This window comes from Aedes albopictus, chromosome 2 (genome assembly GCF_035046485.1).
Source record: "Aedes albopictus strain Foshan chromosome 2, AalbF5, whole genome shotgun sequence".
In the NCBI taxonomy this organism is placed as follows: Eukaryota; Metazoa; Arthropoda; class Insecta; order Diptera; family Culicidae; genus Aedes; species Aedes albopictus.
The window spans coordinates 40,722,261-40,740,800 of NC_085137.1; the positions used below are offsets into that span (position 1 = coordinate 40,722,261).

Sequence of the window (18,540 nt, forward strand, 5' to 3'; positions counted from 1 at the left end):
ATTCCTGCGAAAATTCCTCTAGGAATTCCTCCGAAAATTCCTCTAGGAGTTTTCTCGGTTCCTTTAATCTGCAGGTCTTATACCATGTCAATATTTTCTTATCTCAATATCTCTCTATTTCGATGTGATCTCGTTTGTTTTTGTTCTTGATTTTGTTTCCAAGTGTAGCAAATCTATCCAGTTCGTCAAGATTCGTTTGTTATAATGCATCTAAAAGATGTAATGTTACAATAAAAAATGCTCTAAAAATGGTCTCAAATCGCTAAAATATTAAGTGAGAATAAGTTTATTGTACGACAGCATGAACAACTGACGAATTACAAATTATTTAATATCACACAACAACGCAACTCCACGTAATATCCAATGATCTGGTGCTTTCAAAGTTGGCAACCAAAGCGGCGTAATGTAGTTCAGGTCGGTACGATTCGATTTCTTGTAAACGGGACATTCGTACAGCTTTGGATCTTTGGGTGCAGTGGAGTTGATCGCATAGATGTGTATCACAGGCATGGCCGTGTAGAGAACTTTGTTGATAGACTCCTGAAGGCGGTTATTCCTGCGATCCCAGCCAGCTCCGTCCAGATACAAACCGTAAACGAAAACCCCTTCATCGGGATGTTGCTTGCATTCTTCCGTCAACATCTTCGTCACATCGTTATGCAGTGTTACGACATCCAGCGCCCATCCTTTGTGGGCTCGGGCCACCTCTTGTCGCATAGCAGTGAGGAAACCCTGCGGATTGAAAAATCCTGTCATCCAGAACATGTTCGGCCGACCCTTGAAGCACCACGTGTAGAACTGGTTATTTCTTTCGATCAATTCGGTGAACCAGAATCCCAACGAAGCCGACGCCCAGCTACCGCGCTTCCAGACTTCCGGTACGCGGGCATCGTAGATGTTGTCCAACGCGTCCCGCAATTGTTCATTCATAATGATTATACCGTCGATGGCCAGGAGCAAATCCTTCAGCGTTGTTCTCACCAGTTGAATAATCTGTTGGGAAGAAAACTTCCTAATTTCTGTTTTAATTGAATAGGACAAACTCTAAACCTTCTGAATACGATCAATTTCCTGCCGCAGGAAAATGTTCATCGATCCAAGGTGGCCCATAATCTTGAGTCGTTCTTTCACCGCGTACGGATCGTAAGGAGCGGGAACCTTGGTCAGCATATCGTTAACTAGTCGCGCCACGGTGGCTTCGCGCGTTTCTCCCCCACCGCCAGAGGACTCTATAGAGAAGAAAAACACAATAATGTACAGTTGAAAAGACATATCGAGAAGTCCAACGACAATAATTACCTTTAGGTTGAATCGACACGATAGTATCAAGAATCTCCTTTGTGGTGTTGCTCTGGTACGTAATATCTGCATTGGCGTGTAATCCATACACCTGTGGAGGATCTACCAATGGCATCAACTCGATCGCTTCCAAGTATTCTTCTAGCGATTTGAATTGCATTATCCGGTACTCCCGGAAGAAACTGAACTCCTCCATGAACATAGCATCCGAAAACCAGACCTTCGCAAAGGTGTTCAACAGTCGTTTATCGTAATCATCCGTCACACGTCCTCCGTATTGCACCTCGCCCAACATGTAACGGACAGTCTTCCAGCTGATACCACGCTTCGGATCCAGATCGTCCAAGTGATTCTGCACAAACATACAGCTGGCCAACCAGTCAGCCGAGTTGAACTCATACGGAATGTTCCATCCGAGTGGTCCAAACTTCCTCCGTTCTTGAACTACAGTATGCAAAAATGAAATACCGAAAATCAACGGCACGTAGAACGGTGATTCGCTGTATTCGAACATTTCCACGGTCATCGATCCGTAGGTACGCTTCAAACCGGCCTTCACGCCCGACGGAGGCTCATTTGTAAACTTGACTGATGTTTGAAGGAACGTAATCGGGAACTGTGGATGCGGTTCAGTGGTCACCCAAACTCGGAAATCCTGATGGAACCCTGTACCGGTCTTCTCCAGTTCCATTATCAGTACCATCAGTTCACTGACATACTCCAAACCCAGATGACAGTTCTGCAGCAGAACCCATGAACCTTCTTCCAAGGACGTGGCGATTAATTTCCTCGCGTGTACCTCCTGTCCTTGACCCATTGAGATTGATCGACATTTGACGGCGTTCTTCTTGGCTAGGGCTTCAATACTCGGTGTAGGATCCGAACCCATCGACAAGAAACATACCAAAGGCGTCAAAGGACGGCTTTCCTCCAGCATAATATCGTAATTGATAACAACTGGATCGGCAAACTTCTGACCCAGTGACATTGCGAGATACTTCCTACTCTGGGAAAGAGTTCGATCCGGACACCAAGCTCGTATTAGGAGGAGCTTTCTGAAGGCGTCCATGTTCTGATATCCATCCGGGATTACTTCCTCTTCGGGAGCCTCCTTCGAGAACCAACTCTTCCAACCTTTTTCATTGAGCTCTGTGTGCTCTAATATGTCACTGAACTGATGCAGGGATGAAAGCTGTACCAGATTGAGCCAAGCAATGTCCGCAATCCATTTGAAAGGTTTCTCTGGACAGGTATTGATATCCAACGCAGCTCCTCCTTTGATGAACGATTGGAACTCCTGATGAGTGATGGTTTTCTTCTCCAGGTCAATGTTCAAGGCCATCAGCAGGACAAAAAGATACTTGTGAACTTCATACAATCCACGGCAGATGTACTTGAAGATGTCGTACGTCAGATATTCATTTATATTGTTAATCCTACGGGACGTAACGATGTGTTTATCCGAACGTGCCATCGAAATATCGAATCGTTCCAGAAACTGCACCAGCGATGTCTGATACATACAGTTTACCATCGACATACTACAGATCAGGAAATACAGTACGCTTCCTCTGGTCGCAACTGGTCGATACTCTTCTCGGGCCTTGTTGATCTTTATTTCCGTTTCACGAGCGATCTTCAGCTTCTCCCTGACTTCAATCGACGTGGTCTTGCTAGTGTTCAACACCACGATAACCGTCACGTCATCGACCAAGCTACCTTCGGTTGTTGACAACTTATGCAACAAATTCGCCTCTAATTCCTGCATTTTCCTCCGGTTAGCCGTAACATCCTTAATCAAGTTCGTTCTCTCCGATTCCAGCTCCCTTTTCTCCGTAAGAATTACTCTACCCAACAGCTGATCTTCCAGGCCCTTGATCGTTACGGTGAAGTCGATGATCGATGTGCGTGCTGATATTTCCGGCGTATAAACCGGATTTGGAAGCTTCGTAGTGATGTACAGTCGGAATTCGGAATGCACGTCCACTTCCTTATCTCCGACCTTCACTTTGTAAGTGTTACCCATTTTAATGAAATTCTTCTCAAGCACATTGTCCAAGATTGGATCCAGTTCTTCACCAACGTCTTCAATCAGTAAAGGAACACCCTGTGAAACGCAGTCTTCTATGTGGTTTCTAAAGAAACGATGTTCCAGCGAAGTGACAATAAGGCCATTTTCCTTTTCCTTCTGTTTGATCCAAATTTTACCCTGGGATTGAGGGTCGATCAACAAAGGATACCGTGCTGCTTTCGTCACAATGATACCGTTTTGAATGGAGAGCTCATCGTTCGGCAGGCCTTGAAGGTTCCACTCGCCAATAGTGGCATCATCGGTTAATTGCTCCATCACGTTGATATTCAGCGATACGGGTATCTTTCGATTTTGCATTTCCTGTTGCCAGGCCTTTTGCAACAGGTTTCGATACTCTTGATTGAACGGTCCCGTGTACGAGAGGAATCCTGTGAGGATCAGCACATCTCCTACGAGGCGATCGGTTTCACTCTTGAACTGGGACAGCTGTTCCGTCCAGCGAACCCTTTCATCCGCCAAACCATTGATCAAAGCCGTTGCTGCGTCCATCTTGTCCTGGCACGCTTTGGCGTCATCTAGAACAGCTTGTTTCTTTGACATGGCTTCATCAAACTCCTTCTGTACTTGCGCCAATTCGGCTTCCTTGGCTAGCAACTGTTCTTCTGCCTGGGCTTGTTGCCCCTGCGCTATTTTCGATTTCTTCTGTTGTCTGGCCAAATTGGCTTTTAAAGGAAGCACATCCTTGTTGATTTCGAAGAAATTTCCCATAGCTACGGTCCATTGAAGTAATCCGGCGACGTTGCCGCAAGCTGCCCTGGCGGCTTCAATCGTGTACAACGGGTACTTGTAATACGGCACCAGAAGATCAATCATTTCGGCGTTGATCAAATCCTTTTTGAAGTTCTGGAGTTTATTCAGTAGACCTGTCTCGGACATGAGTTTCAAAGAAGCCTCCCACGAAGCGGTCAAGAACTGCCGCTCAGGATCTGGTTTCACAGGTAGAACTCGCTTCTGGAACAGGAGCAACACTGCGTCCATGATCAACGTGATCAAGTATGGCGGTTTTCCAAGTTTTCTGACCGTGGCAATGTCCGACTGCTGGATGGTGTCAAGCGCGGCTGCCGCAGCAAGCAGTGCAGGCTCTGCGGCTTTGAGGCTCTCGTTAGCTATGGCCTCGTCGACGGCAATCTGTGCGACCAGAATATCAGCCTGTTCTTTCACTGCCATGACCTGTGCCTTCACAATTTCTGCATCCTGCTGCGACTTGGTTACCGATGCCAGCACAATTTCTGCCGCATCTGTAGCTATGATGATGTCTTTCTCTTTTTCTTCCAGTTCGACACGCAGAACGTCCACCGATTCGGCAGCTTCGATCAGCTTTACCATACCGGTCTGCATCCTGCTGGCCAGCACCGCAATATTGTCGTGTTTCTCCTTGTAAATTACTTTGTATCCCTCCAAAAACGACAGGAACGACTTTGGCGTAACATGAGCCTGGCGTCGGAACCGCTCGTAGTAATCAACGCAAATTTCGGCCACCTTGTCCTGCACAAAGGCCATGATCTCGATAAGGTCTTGCTTGACTTCCGGCTTGCAAACAACGCTGTAATCTTTGAGGAAGTGGTTCGACACAGCTATCAGTGCATCCTTTGGCCAACGCTGGAACCAATCGATGGTGCATCCGGATATCAGGCCAGGGAATTTGAGCGACCGATTGCGGAACTTTTCACCGACCTGCAAAAGTTTATTCGTTTTATGCAACCGTGATAATTACGTGAAACTTGTTCTAAAATTACCGGTGAGAAGCACAGTACGATGTGTAAGTTTGCACGAGCCCGTGAAATGAAATAGTCGTACAAGTTATCTTGGGTAGGTATGCGTTTCGGTGCTAGTTTCTTCATGATTGGTATCAGGTCATTCAGTATTTGATCTAGAAAATTATTGATTAGTAAGAGAATTACCTAGATTTATGATTTCTGAAAATTACCCAAATCATCCTTCGGGAAGAGGTTTGCGATTTCTCCGGAACTCAGTACATTGTTGATGTATTCCAGGAATCCTTCATCCTTGATGTCATTGTCCGTAAAGATGAATGATATTCCTTGGCCTTCTAAACCTGCTACACGGTACAAATAGCGAAGATCGTCCATCAAGTTGTTTATGTTGTAAGCCCTAGTCAATGTGATCTGGTAGTACTTGTAACCGGCGATGAACGAGGCCAACTTCGTCAAACTCTGCTTTCCGGAACCTCCGACACCGACCAACAAAGCGTTACCTCTGGGAGTCCTAATGATACGCGATATTATCATTAGATGAATCAAAGCGTCGCGGAAGAATACGAGATCCATCTTGGCCCCCCGGACTTGCTCGTTGAATTGCTCCATGAACATCTTCACCCGAGCTGTGGTCTCATCGAAGCTAGGAATCTCCTCGTACAGTTTCGGTGGCTCTAAGCTCACATCCTCGCCTTCCTCGCCTGTTGGATCCGGAGCGTCTCGCAAGAAGTCCACAAAGTAGGTTTCCTCTTCTGTGTAGTACTGCAAGTCATCTTCTTCGAGGAATTCCTCTGCCAGTTGTTTCATCTTGGCCACAAACCAATCCCGATCGGCGAAGCTCGTGCAGCGATCAGCAATGACTCGTGTACATTCGTGGCGCCACAACTAAAATGGGTAAATTTGTTATCATAGATCACTCTACTCTACATATCTTCAAATGAACTTACATTGAGAACCGTTTGAATCGTTTTGCACTCCTCCGACTGTATCGTGAGCATTCCCTGCCAAATGCGGGACAAGTCACGCAGATTGAACACATAGTGGAACTTAGCGGGAGTCGGCAACAGCTTGATCTTTGTGGCTTGCCACAGTTTCCGCGTCAACGGAACCAACTTCGGAATGAATCCCACAACCGTTGGATTGAATCGTGACTCGCAGAAGTAACCTTCACCCAAAACGCCGAAAATTTTATCCATGGACTTGTTGCTAGGAATTGCACAGTTGAACACACAAAACTGTCGCTTCAGTCGGGGAGGAATGTCGTTTCGGCCTCCGCCTGGATGAATCATAGCTGCCAGCAGTTGAATATCCAAAATGGTTGAGAAGTCGCCGGGTTTGTCAAGGGAATAGAACCCGACATTCTCCATCAGCTGCCGGACGATCTCGTTAGTCACCTGGTCGCCCCATTCGTTTACCACCGGCATATTGATGTCGTCGATGAAGATAGACATTTTCCGCTGTCCTGGGGGACCGTAGGTCGTTCCGACTCGCTTTTCAACGTAGGATTCGATGATTCGTTGGAACATGTTCGGCGTTGTAGCGGATGAAAAGTTGAAGCTCTTCGACAGATGGCTTTCTGGATCATAGTTGAGCATGTATCCTTGGATCATTACCGTTTTGCCAGTTCCCTGCTCACCGATCAACAAAACTGCCTTCGATTGCTTTGCTATCAAGTCTATCAAATAAGCAGTTCGCACGTTATCCACATTCGGTACGAGAATGCTGGCAAACTCCGGGACGCTATCGCTTGGATAAATGTATTCTTCTACTCGAGTGTTCCAATGCTCCCAAGTACCTTCTTCCGAAACAACGTACTCAAATATAGTTTCACCGGGTTGCAGCTTTGGCCATTTCATTTTGGAAGGATGCTTCGCAATAAACTCGCCCATCTTCTCGCGATCTTCCAGTTCAAGTACGGCGCCCAGGGACCACATCACAGAAAATAGGAACAGACGTTCCAAGTGTTTGTCGGAGAATTCGATCTGTGTGCCTTCCTTGGGAGCGATCAGACCTTCCAAAATATCGCAGCATTGTCTGATGTAGATTGCTTCTAGTATTTTCATCTTGGCTGCCAGTCTAGTTTGTACAAACAAGTGGAGATCATCGTAGATCTTGTGAAAGAACTTACAAAGCGTATCGGCAACCTCCGTTGGCTTCGCTTTCAACCATCCATTCAATATTGGTTCCCATTTCAACACCGACGCGCTCATGAACACCATTCCCATTCGACTGACCGTAGCTGGCGATGCGTTGTCCACGTTATCCGGCTCAAAGACCAATTTTGCATTGGGCGCCATCGTTATCCGATCACCGTTGGCCAAAGTCAAGGTTTTGTTATCATCCAAAACGGAGTTCAAGTTCTCAATCCACACGGCATCTACCGGTCCATCTAGCACTAGCCACACATACTCCGTCTTCTTGATTTTGAGCGTTCGTCGCCACAAGGTCGAAAAAATACCATCCGTCCAATCGTTTGTGGCTACGTCCAAGCGACCGAACATCTGCGGAGCAGTGATTGCTTTCGGGTTCATCCGAATTTCCTTGTGCGGCATACCCAGTTCGGTGAAGCTTTTCAACAGAGTGTGAATACAGCGAGTTTTACCAGCTCCCGTAGGTCCCAAGGTCATCAAACCGTGTCGGACCAGTGATGTTTCGTACAGCTGGATGACCTTCAAGTTCCACTCTGGATGGTTGATCAAACCGAGTGACTCCGCACTGTTTGCGATCGCTCTCTGTAGATCCTTGTAACTTGAGGTGCTCAGCTTGATACCCGGGAACAGATCTTCAATCAGCGAAATAAACAACGGTTCGTCTTCATCTACCAGCTTGGAAACGTTCATGTCGCGCAAGACTCGCATCACAATGGTTTCCTCTGTGTCGGACGGATTTGCCCGCTTTTGGGCTCCTAAGGTACGCAATACGGAGAGGATGTTCCGCAATCCGAAATCGTAATGCACCTGCTTCGACAGTTGCTCCTCGCACAGCTTATACAGCGTGAAGAACTTCCTAGCTAGAATGACGTTTTCCTTGAAACCGCAACTGGCCAGCTTTACACGCATGATGATTTGTCGATCCGGCACCATCATCGCCACGGATCTGTCAACAGTTTAATTTATTTGTCAATACAGGATAATCAGAAGGGAATGAACAAGAACTTACCGGAACATGATTTTCAAGTTCTCCGGTAACTCTTGTCGCCCGGCATAACCAGGATTCATTGTAATGAACAGGCCAAATTCGGGGTTCAATGATACAGTGTCACCATCGCTGAATATGAACTCCGTTTTCTTCTCCTTGCGGGCGGTCAAGACAATACTGTGGGAATCATTAAACTGATTATTTTCAGATTCAAGTAGAAAATCAAATGAAGTTTACTTACTAAATTTGCTGAGCAGCCACCGACAATACCGGAAGTTCGATTCGGTTGAACTCGTCGAAGCAACCCCACGATCCAGACTGCGCCAAACCCTTGTAGATACGACCCAATCCTCTGAAATCCATCTGATCGGAGCAGTTGAACACAACCACGAGCTTCCCAAGCGCTCGACCCATATCCTTCGTCGTCTCGGTCTTTCCAGTACCGGCCGGGCCAGCGGGAGCGCCACCCATAGACATTCCGATGGCCTGCGCCAACGTGATATAACATCGATCAGTAAGTGGTGTGATCGCCAAACGCTCGGTCACACCCAGGTACTCGTTCTGATAGATGAAGTCCACATCCGTAATCTTCACAATCACGTCATCCGTCTCTTCAATGTAGTAGAACCGGGCCTGCTTCTGCCACTCGAAGTCAAGGGGCGTTCTAATCTTAAACCGTACCAAATCATCGAAGATATCTCTCTGGTGAACGTGGATGGTCACCATTGTCTCAAACCGAATTCGCTGTAGCTTTGTCAAGTCTTTCACCGTCAACTCGATCAAGCTGTTCAACAAGTCCAGGAAACGCTGGTTGGTCTTGCGCATTATGTTCTTATCAGTTCGGCACTTTCTTAAAGCATACTCCGCATCTCGGGTCCACAGGAGCTGTACGCCAACCAGCCCAGCTTGACCGCAGTATGTTTGGAATCCAGTGATGAACTCGAACTCCGGGCTGTTCAAATTTTGCGCCATGTTGGCCAGGATGTCACGAATGGTATCTTGCATTTCAACAAGCAGTCGATTCAGCCAGTTTTCAACTCCTCCAGTGCAAAACACGGGTCTACCCAGAGGAACCGCTTCGCCGTTATCCGAAAACAGCGAAATAATCTTTCCAAAAGTTTTCTCTTCAAACTCCACTCTAGCAACGGCATCGAAGATGCTCAACAGATGACCTTGAATAGACGTAGGATCTGAACTCTGTCCAAGAATTTCCAACAAAACCGGATCCGAAATGAAGAAGAAACGTGGGAATATCAGTCGTTTCGACTCGAGGTATCCAGTCAACGACTTTTGACAAGACTCCAGCTGTTCAAGCAAAGCCGTCAAAGTACTGGCCATCGTTTCCTCTCCAGTGCAACATTCTACGGCGTTCGGGTTATCCCTGGCTCGGAACATGATACGAACCCACATTTTGTCTATTCCGGCGAATCGTTTCGCATCCTGTGGCAGTTGCTTTGAAATATCACCTCCAACGAACACCGCTTCCAGGTAGATCCACAAGTTCTGCACCTGGAGCCACTTTTCCAAGATTTCACCTGTATTAACTAGTTTGTGCAACCAGCGCATGATTTCTTTCTTGAAGTGGGCGTTGAAACGATTGGAAGCAAGCGAATTCACTATCATGATGCTGTCCTCAAGCATTGAAATTATTTCGATCGTTTCGGTGGGTTTGATCAACAATTCGCCGCGATTCTTAAAGTTGGCAAACTGCAGGTTGACGACGGACCATTCCGCAACAATCTGTCTCAACTTAGTATCGATGTCATTCTCTTTGACCGCTCCAATGCATATGTCTTCGATATCATCCTTATTCGCCAGGAGAGGAGCTTCCATAACCTGCCCAACGGTGAAGTCCGGAGATTCAACCTCAAATTTACATCCCAACAGGTTCTCCAACTTTTCCCAGTGTCGGTCTTTCATGGCTTCGTTGCACATTAGCTCCAGCAGAGGACAACTGTCGTTGAAGTCGTCAATCTTCTTCTTCAGATCGATGTACGCCAACCAGTCCTTCATTGCCTTCGGTAGCTTTCTGCAACGATTCTGGAAGTCCGTCAGCTCCGTGTTGATTTTCTCGATGTCTACGTCGGCCCATGGCGTTTCGTAATACTCGTCGATGCTTCGCATCACTTGCAGGTACAACGAGTAAAGTTTATTGAGAAGGTTGAACTCCTTCTTGCGCTTGTGCAGAATCGGATAATCGTTAACCTTAAGACCAAGAAACGCTTCACCGCTGGCATACATTTCAAATTTGCGCCAAAGCTCCTCGAATCTGCCCTGGAACATCAACACACGATCACTAGCTTCCTTGGCCGAAATTCCTTCCTCCATGGGACCCTTGGTGTCGAACTCCCGGTCAAACTCGTTGATCTCGTCAACAAAGAACTCAACTCCTTCGGCCAACTCTCTTTGCAGTGGTACTTGAAGGGCGATGATGTCGTTTTCCACCTTTTCAACCTTCTTGGCCATCGTTTTGAAGCCGTCTCTTAATTCATAGACGCGATCCTTGTCTTCTTTAGTTATTCCTAAGTCGAATTCAGCTAGAGTTTTGTACGTGGCTTCGATGAATCCAAGATCTACGTCGATGAAGGTGAAATTGTCCTGAACTATCTGTAGACACTCCATTGCCATTTTGATGTCGTCCAAGTCTTTAAGTGTGCGGTTCAGAGTTGCATCATGTTCAGTAATGAACTTGTCGATCTCCGATACTCGTTTATTATAGAATTCCAGCAGTTTGAGTAAGACGCCTTTGATCACATGGCCAGATCGAATCAAAATTGGGCCAACATGTGTGATGAATTCGATCCTTCCCAAGTCCAGTTGGATTCGTTCGAACAAAGCGGGTTTCTCTTCGAGTGGGACTTCAAAGAGATCAGTCTTCCACATGTATTCGTAGTGGTTGTACATCAACCGAAGTTCGTGTTCAATATCCGGTTGAACGAGCAACAGCCCTCCGTCAAATTCGTGAATGAAACGGGACACCTCCTTATGTTCGGAGATCATTCTGAACCAGGATTTATCGTGACGGATTTCGTCCAGAACTGGACGGCGAAGTTTCCGCGCCTCCGTTTTGGCCTGTCTACCCCAAGTCAACACGGCATAGAATGTTTCAACCACGTTCATGATCACCCGCTGGAAGTTGGCTTGTATTTCTTCGAGTGACGGTTGAATTACACACTGTTCCGGTTCTAGTTCCATCTCCGTTATCAGCAGTGGCTGGATGTCTCGCAGGGTCGCGGCTTTGTTCATTTGTAGACTGCAAAAACAGAAGGGATTTGATTGGGATGGAAGAGAGGTTAGAAGCAGGCAGTATACTTACTTGAGGAGTTTGATACGCGTACGCAACTTCTCCAGAGATGCCTTCACCATTCTCACGAAAATTGATATGATCCGGTGGTTGAAGTAAGCGAACAACTCCATACAGTCGATGTGAAGTAGCGTTACATCATAGTTGAGCCCCGTATAATCTTGGAACACTAAAAGAGCGTTTGTTATTATAAATTGTGTAATACAACGAGACATGCTAGATCTTACATGCTTTCCGGTGCATCTCCGGTGACGGGTACGCCAACGCCTTGTAAATCTTGTCGAAGCTTATCCAATCGTACTTGTCGATCGGTAGGGCTTCCTCCCGTCTTCGGTTCTCGTTGGTGATCTGATCCAGCGGAAGCTGGAACCGTCGATTACCCTTCTCATCCAATTCTGCTACCTCGATGTTTTCAACAAACTTGTTTATCAGCTCGATCGTTGCCTTCTCCATGGCTTGAGATTTCTTTTCCAGGTATTTTTCTAAAAAGTCAACCAAGTCAGTCTGTGTCGCTTAGAAATCAGTATTGAAGCTCAACTTACCAATGGTCTGCCGGTACTTGACATTCATATCCGAGAACTCCTCAGCGTTTACGGCATCTTTGGGAAGCACAATCAAATCGGTGTTGGCAAACGAATAGAGAATGTCTTCGATCCGTGCTTCGCGGATGTCATTGACTTCCTTGACGAACTGTTCAACCCGTGTGAGAACCTGATCGACCTGATTCATGTAATCCGTCAAGTTCAAAGACATCCACGTAATGATGGTCAATCCGGGTAGGAAAATTTGCTCCAACTTGATCAGCATTGTCCTCATTAACGGTAGGAAGATCACCGGTATGGCCAATCTGACAGCGTTGTTCCGTCTCAGTAGATCTTTAACTCGTTCATAGGCGTTGTACAGATTATCCTTCTGGAGAACCAACAATACGGCGAAATCAGGAGCTGCTAAACCCCACTTCAGAACCGTTTCAGTTTCCTTAATGACCTGCCGTAGAAACGGATGGAAGTTCATTTCCATCCAGTTTGTATGGATGTTCTTTCGGTAGATCGGAGCTTCCAACTTCTCTCTGGCCTGTTCTACAAAGTCCCACCAAGCTCTGTGGTGCAGCATCTCGTAATGCAGAAGTACCTCGCTCAAATAGTTGTAGTACTTGACGCATAGTTGGGCCTTCTTATGCTCTATCACGCAACGGGTCTTCAGCACCTTGATCGGATCATCCATCTTGCAAAACAGCGACCGCGCCCACATTATTCGACCTACGCTGTTCGGAACGCACCACACAATCGGTGGCTCGGCGCGGTTCTCGTTGTAGTAATCTTTGATTTCGAATATCTGCTTTTCTAGCATAACTGCAACTTCCAGGTATCGTCGATCCAGGCTGAGGCACTCCAGTTGGAGCTTCTCGAAGCGATTCAACATCAGCAGACGGCTTTCAATTGTTGGGACTACGGACAGCATTTCTTTAGTGAACTTTTGCAATCCAGTCTCCGCTGCTTTTATCTCCTTCAGGAAGATTTCGTAGTCATCATCGAACGTATGCTGTCGATGGACCAAGGGATCATACGTTTTTGACGCGATCACCTCGTACGCTTTTTTGATGCGGTTTGAAAAAGTACTTGTTCCAGCAATTCCAATGCGGTCGATAACCTGATATTTGAGGTAGAGTTCCATAATGTTTTTGATTTTGTCCAGTCGAACGTTAAAGGTGTCCATCTTTCCGAAAATGTACATATCGGAACACTCCCACGGAGTCTCGTCCGGGCTCTCTTCCATGTCGTTCACCGTCTTGTAATAATGGAACCGATAAATGGAATCCAGGCTTTTACAAACTTGGATCTTCGCCAGAATATCTTCCATTTTCTGTTCATAAATCGTACTTTTCCTTCGACATGTCATGTATTGTTGACAGTTCATGATGATCTGATTGGTCACCTTGGATAACAGTCCGGTTATTCTGTCTGACGTATTGTAAAAGCTCGATGTCTTGTACACCTGTCTGATAATCGTCAACAAGCTCGAAATTGTCCCAGCTACTTCATCCGGTTCGCACCGATACAGCGGATCCCAGAAGCGCTCAATCGAACTTATGTACCGCACATTGTCGCGCGACTCATTCAACTTGCTCGTAACTTCGTTGTCCATGTCCCGCCATTTCTTCAACAACTTCGAACGCGACAACTTCAAACAAGTATAATATCCCACGAACGGCCGAGACTCGATAAACTCCGCTATGGACGTGTACTTGGTCAACATGCTTCGCCAGTATTCCAGCTCGTGCAACGGGCCCACATCGTACGGATCGCGTCGAATCTGGTCGCCCTGGGTCAACGCAAACTGTATCTGGCGCATCCACCAGGCAAAGGCCCGTTCCGCCATGTAGACCTTTTCCCGATCGTGGGACGTTTCTTCGACCTGAACCGCAGTCAGCAGGAAGCCCTTGTACAGATTGTGGTCGACTTCGAACATGATCCGCTCGGAAATGTCCTTTTCGGTACCTAGACGTATTGGATGCATTAGTCTAATTGATTACTTATTTAAAACTTTTATAAGTTCAATTCTTAAATACTGGTATCTGATGGAGATACAAGAAAATTCATGACATTTTTTTAAAAGAACATTCAATTAAAATTTGATTCAGTCATTTGAACTAGAAAATTCTTATGTTTATTTTGCAGCATTTGGTGGGGCAATGAGAGCGCAAGTCAGTTCAAAGACAATGGAAAGGAGGAGTAATAGCAGACCATACAAACACCAAGGGATAGGGAGAATGTATTGATTACTATGCTGCCCTCGGACGCATAAATGTCACATGTTACAATAGAAAAACACGAGAAAACACATTTTAAGTTCCGAAATAACCTTTGATTATTGTCGCATTAGATTAACTTTCAACATTTCAACAATTCAACCATCGAAACACATAAATTCATATGTTGACAAAATATTTCAAAAACTACGTATCAAAGTGTCATGTTTGACATAAAAATCTTTAAAATGTCGAAATGTAACATGTGACATTTATGCGTCCGACGGCAGTATGGGAGTAGAGTGTTTGCGTGTTCAAATATCAATTCTGTACCGCTGCAAAATGTACCATGTTTACCCCCTCATTCAATGGTTAAACATTCATTGTTTCATAGTATAACCAATACCTACTTTTCAAAAACTTGATGAACGTCTCAACGCCGTGGAAGAAGTAACTTTTCTGCAGATCAGTACACAATCCGTAATCCTTCAAACATTCCAGCGCTGGTTGGCTAACGTTTTCCATCAACGATGTCAACGTGAAAATAATTGAGCATCCTTCCGGAATAGTGATCGCAATCAAAAATATATCCTGAAATCATCCGTCATTAGTTCATCAATCTTTTTTTAAGCCCCTGCAATATCTAACCTCTCCCAAGTTCTTCACTTCCACCGCCCTACTCTCGTTATGCCGGTAAGCCCCGACGCACACCTCGGTAACCTTCTCGCCCGTTCCGTCGGTAATCAGCGTCTGCATCAGCTTCTGCCGCTTCTGCTTCGGGTTGTACCGTCCGGAGGTCAAATCCGGCGCCGGATACATCCCGTAGTAAACCAGCAGCCCCTTGATGCCGTCCGCCTCGAACATCCGCTCCATCTTCTGCACCGATTCATCCTTGTCCGCGGCGCAGTCTATCAGCACTTCGGGGTCCAAGTTCAAGATGTGGGCCGCCCCTTCCAGGATGAAACGATGCTTCGGTCCAATGACGTTCAGTCGACCGGCCCGGGCATCTTTGGCTCGATCCAGGTGTTGCTGCAGCTCTTGCTCTTTGGTAATTTTGGGTGGGCTTCCGCGACGTCGTTTGACCAGTTGGGTAACATTGCCCAGTACCGAAGCTAGGGCCACCGTTCGAAGGACGGCTTTGAGGTGACGGTCCGCATCCTGTTCTTCCATAATTCAAAGAAGGGTCAATTTCCGGGTCGAAATTGGTTCTGTTGAACTTCCGGTTGACACCGTTACATGCAAAGGTTTGACAGCTTAACGGAAGAAGGTTACTGCGATAGAAATATTGATTGAGAACACGTGATCTCTCTCTACACGCTAGATCGACCGATCGGCCTCGCCCAATGTTGAACAGCAAGTTAGGAAGCGCATCATCGGCGACACTCTGTTTCACGCAGTTTCACTCTATTTTAGTTATCAGCGTTGCGTGTATCAGCCTAATTAGTTTCGTCGGAAAATCATGTTCTGTTATTATCTGCCTCAGCCATTTGTTTTTACAAAATCGTGTGATTCTTTAAACATGATGATGATGAGTCTACAAGTTTGACTGCCGGTCTACCACACGACATAGACTCAACAGTTAACCGATGTGCGTCCGACAGTGGTCCAACCGTGGGTCCAACATTCGATAAAATTTTACCCTACATGACCCGTCATCCGATAATTTTGCAGTCAGTGGTGGATTTTTTTCCGCATTTTTTTTTGTGTTTTGTGCTCAGCTAGTCGTTTTAGTGACTATTTATTCAAATAACAAGGAGTCGCATCTCATTGGAAAACCCCATGAAACTCTCTGAGACCACCTGGAACATCTCTAGAGTGCTCCCGATACTCCCTAGAACGCCTCTGATATACTCTGAAGCCTCATAGAACGCCCATTAACCCCCTAAGACTTTTTGGAATGCCCCATAGGACCCCCTGAAACATATTGAACCCGAGTAACAAAAGTAGCTGAAAACCAGTTTCTTAAGCTAAAAATTGTCAACGAACCGTTTGTTCAGCTCTTGTTCAGCAAAAATGTTTGTTGGGAACAGTGCTGCAATTTTTCGACAGGCCTTTATGATAGCGATATTTTGCTTCTTTCATTTTCTCCGTTTTGGTTTTCCTGTCAATGTTGCTTTCCGATCAGCAACACGGGAGCGAATGGAATAGGTACTCACACTCGCACGCAGCGTGCTGAAACCGAGAGCTGACAGGGCTAAATTTCCATTCAATTTTCTGTAGTTGAGTGTTTTCACCCGTGGTAGCGTATAGGGCACTCACTCTCACAAGCCACCGCTTGAGACGAATGGCCTTTCAGCATGAGTAGTGTGTGGATGATTGGGAATTGATCTTGTTGGGTCGCTCACGAATGGAGCTCTCGGACTCTGTCAGTTCTCACATCGAGGAACTGAAAACGACCTCCGCAGTCATTCATTTTCGGCTGAAAAACAGGCACTGAGACTGATATTTTGCAGGACTGGTTGGGAAGCTCTTCAGAACGCCCCTGAAACTCCATGGAACACCTCTGGAATGCTTTGTAACGCTCCATGAAGCCCCATGAAACGCCCCTGAAACAACCTGAGACCAATTAGAATACCCCTGGGACTACATGAAATCCCGTGAAACACCCCAGAGACCCCCTGAAAACCACTGAAGTTTCTTCAAATCCCCTAGAACGCTCTTGATACACCCTGAAACGCCTTTGAATGTCGCTGGTACACTCTTGGAAACCCCTAAAACACCCATGGGACTCCATGAACCCTTGGAATGCACCTCAAACCCTTCAAAGTACCCCTAGATCGCTCCTGAAACCCCCTGGAACACCCTGGAACGCCCTGAAACACCACTGGGACTCCTTTAATCTTCTTAATCCCCTTAGAACACCCTTGGAACGTCCCTGGAACCCTTTCAAAACCCCCATGGATTGCTCCTGAAACCCCCTGGAAGTCCCTAGAATGCTCTAATGCACTACAGGAACCCCTTTAACTCTCTGAATCCCTTTGGAACTTCCCAGGAACGCTTTTGAAATCCCCTAAAAACCCCTGGAACATTTCTGAAGCCCTTTGAAACACCTCTGGAACATCCCTAGAAGCTCTTGAAAACCTTTGAAGTGAACGATTAGGTAAAGTGAAAAAAAATGGCAGTCATGCTAACAGTTTAGGTTATGCCAGTGTTCAACAGTTCGATCATGGATTTCATTATAAATGTAACGCAGTGATTAAAAAAAATCAAGAAAAAAAATAATTGAGTTGGAATACAATGAAAATGTTATTTTAAACAATGTAGAAGTATAGAGGTCATACTTCCATTTCTTGTAACTACAGTGTGACTTTGATATTTGTGATCGGTAAAGCTTATTTCGCAACAGCAATTTCTCAAAATTAGAGTTAAGTTCAACAGATCAAGTTCATTCTATAATACAATTTTTAGAAGTTGTTCAACATTTGGGTAGTGTTCAACAAATGGCGAATCACCCTATTCCTCCAGGGATTCCATCAGAGATTCCTTCCTCCTCCTGGTATTAAAAGGTCGGCTCCAGAGACACCTCTAGACTTTCTTCATTGCTTTTATCCGGTATTTGTCTCGCAAATTCCTTTCGCAATTTCCCCTGGAATTCTTTTCAGGATTCTTTCAGGGGCCCCTCCCTTGATCCTTCCCGGAATTTCAAGGATTCCTCTAAGATTTTTTTTGGAATTTCGTTCCTCCAAGATCTCTTCATTGATCCTGAGATTTCTCCCAGGATTCCTTCGGGGATATTACTCGTCATTCTATTAAATATTATTCCCTGAATTCCTTCATTGATTCGGTATTCCTCTATGGATTTCTCCTAGGATTGTTTTAAACAAACAGGATTCTTTCAAAGATTTCTCCTAGGATTCTTCTTAGGATTGTTTTAGAGTTTTCTCCCAGGACTCTTCTGGGGTTTTCTCCCGGGAGTATTCCGTCATTTTTCAGGTATTCCTTCTGAGGGATTCCTTTGGGAATGCTTCGTGGGGTTTTTCCGGGATTCCTTTCAGGATTCCTTTACTTGTTCTTCCCGGGTTTTCTTTAAGCATATCTCCAGGATTCTGTCAAGAATTCTCCCAGGAATTCTTTTTGTTATTCCGCTAGAAATTCCACCGAGATTTCTTCATTGATTCCACCCGAGCTTCCTACAGGGATTCCTTCGAGTAATTCTCCAGGGATTTATTCCTCTCGTCTCGGAATACATTTAGGGACTTCTCCTGGGATTCGTTCCGGGATTTTTTCATCGATTATCCTT

The 18,540-nt window shown here is 45.8% G+C and overlaps 1 protein-coding gene across 1 annotated transcript; it reads right to left on the reverse strand.

Moving 5' to 3' along the window:
- Positions 1-270: 270 nt before the first annotated feature.
- LOC109409127 (dynein axonemal heavy chain 8) lies at positions 271-15,581 on the reverse strand. Its single transcript, XM_019682539.3, has 13 exons — positions 14,949-15,581; positions 14,711-14,891; positions 12,094-14,049; positions 11,779-12,033; positions 11,564-11,720; positions 8,489-11,500; positions 8,269-8,424; positions 6,057-8,205; positions 5,322-5,994; positions 5,131-5,264; positions 1,303-5,068; positions 1,054-1,232; positions 271-996 (listed from the first exon to the last, which is right to left on the reverse strand). The coding sequence occupies exons 1-13, from the start codon at positions 15,468-15,470 to the stop codon at positions 325-327; spliced, it is 13,812 nt and encodes a 4,603-aa protein (XP_019538084.2). The 5' UTR covers positions 15,471-15,581; the 3' UTR covers positions 271-324.
- Positions 15,582-18,540: the final 2,959 nt, after the last annotated feature.

Bases quoted from the DNA above. Each gene is read 5' to 3' on its own strand.
- LOC109409127 (XM_019682539.3), bottom strand. From the start codon at position 15,470: ATGGAAGAACAGGATGCGGACCGTCACCTCAAAGCCGTCCTTCGAACG. The intron at 14,050-14,710 runs GTAGGTATTGGT...CAATACGTCTAG, and splicing joins GTTCATCAAGTTTTTGAAAA to GTACCGAAAAGGACATTTCC. The intron at 11,721-11,778 runs GTAAGATCTAGC...ACGCTCTTTTAG, and splicing joins GGAGATGCACCGGAAAGCAT to TGTTCCAAGATTATACGGGG.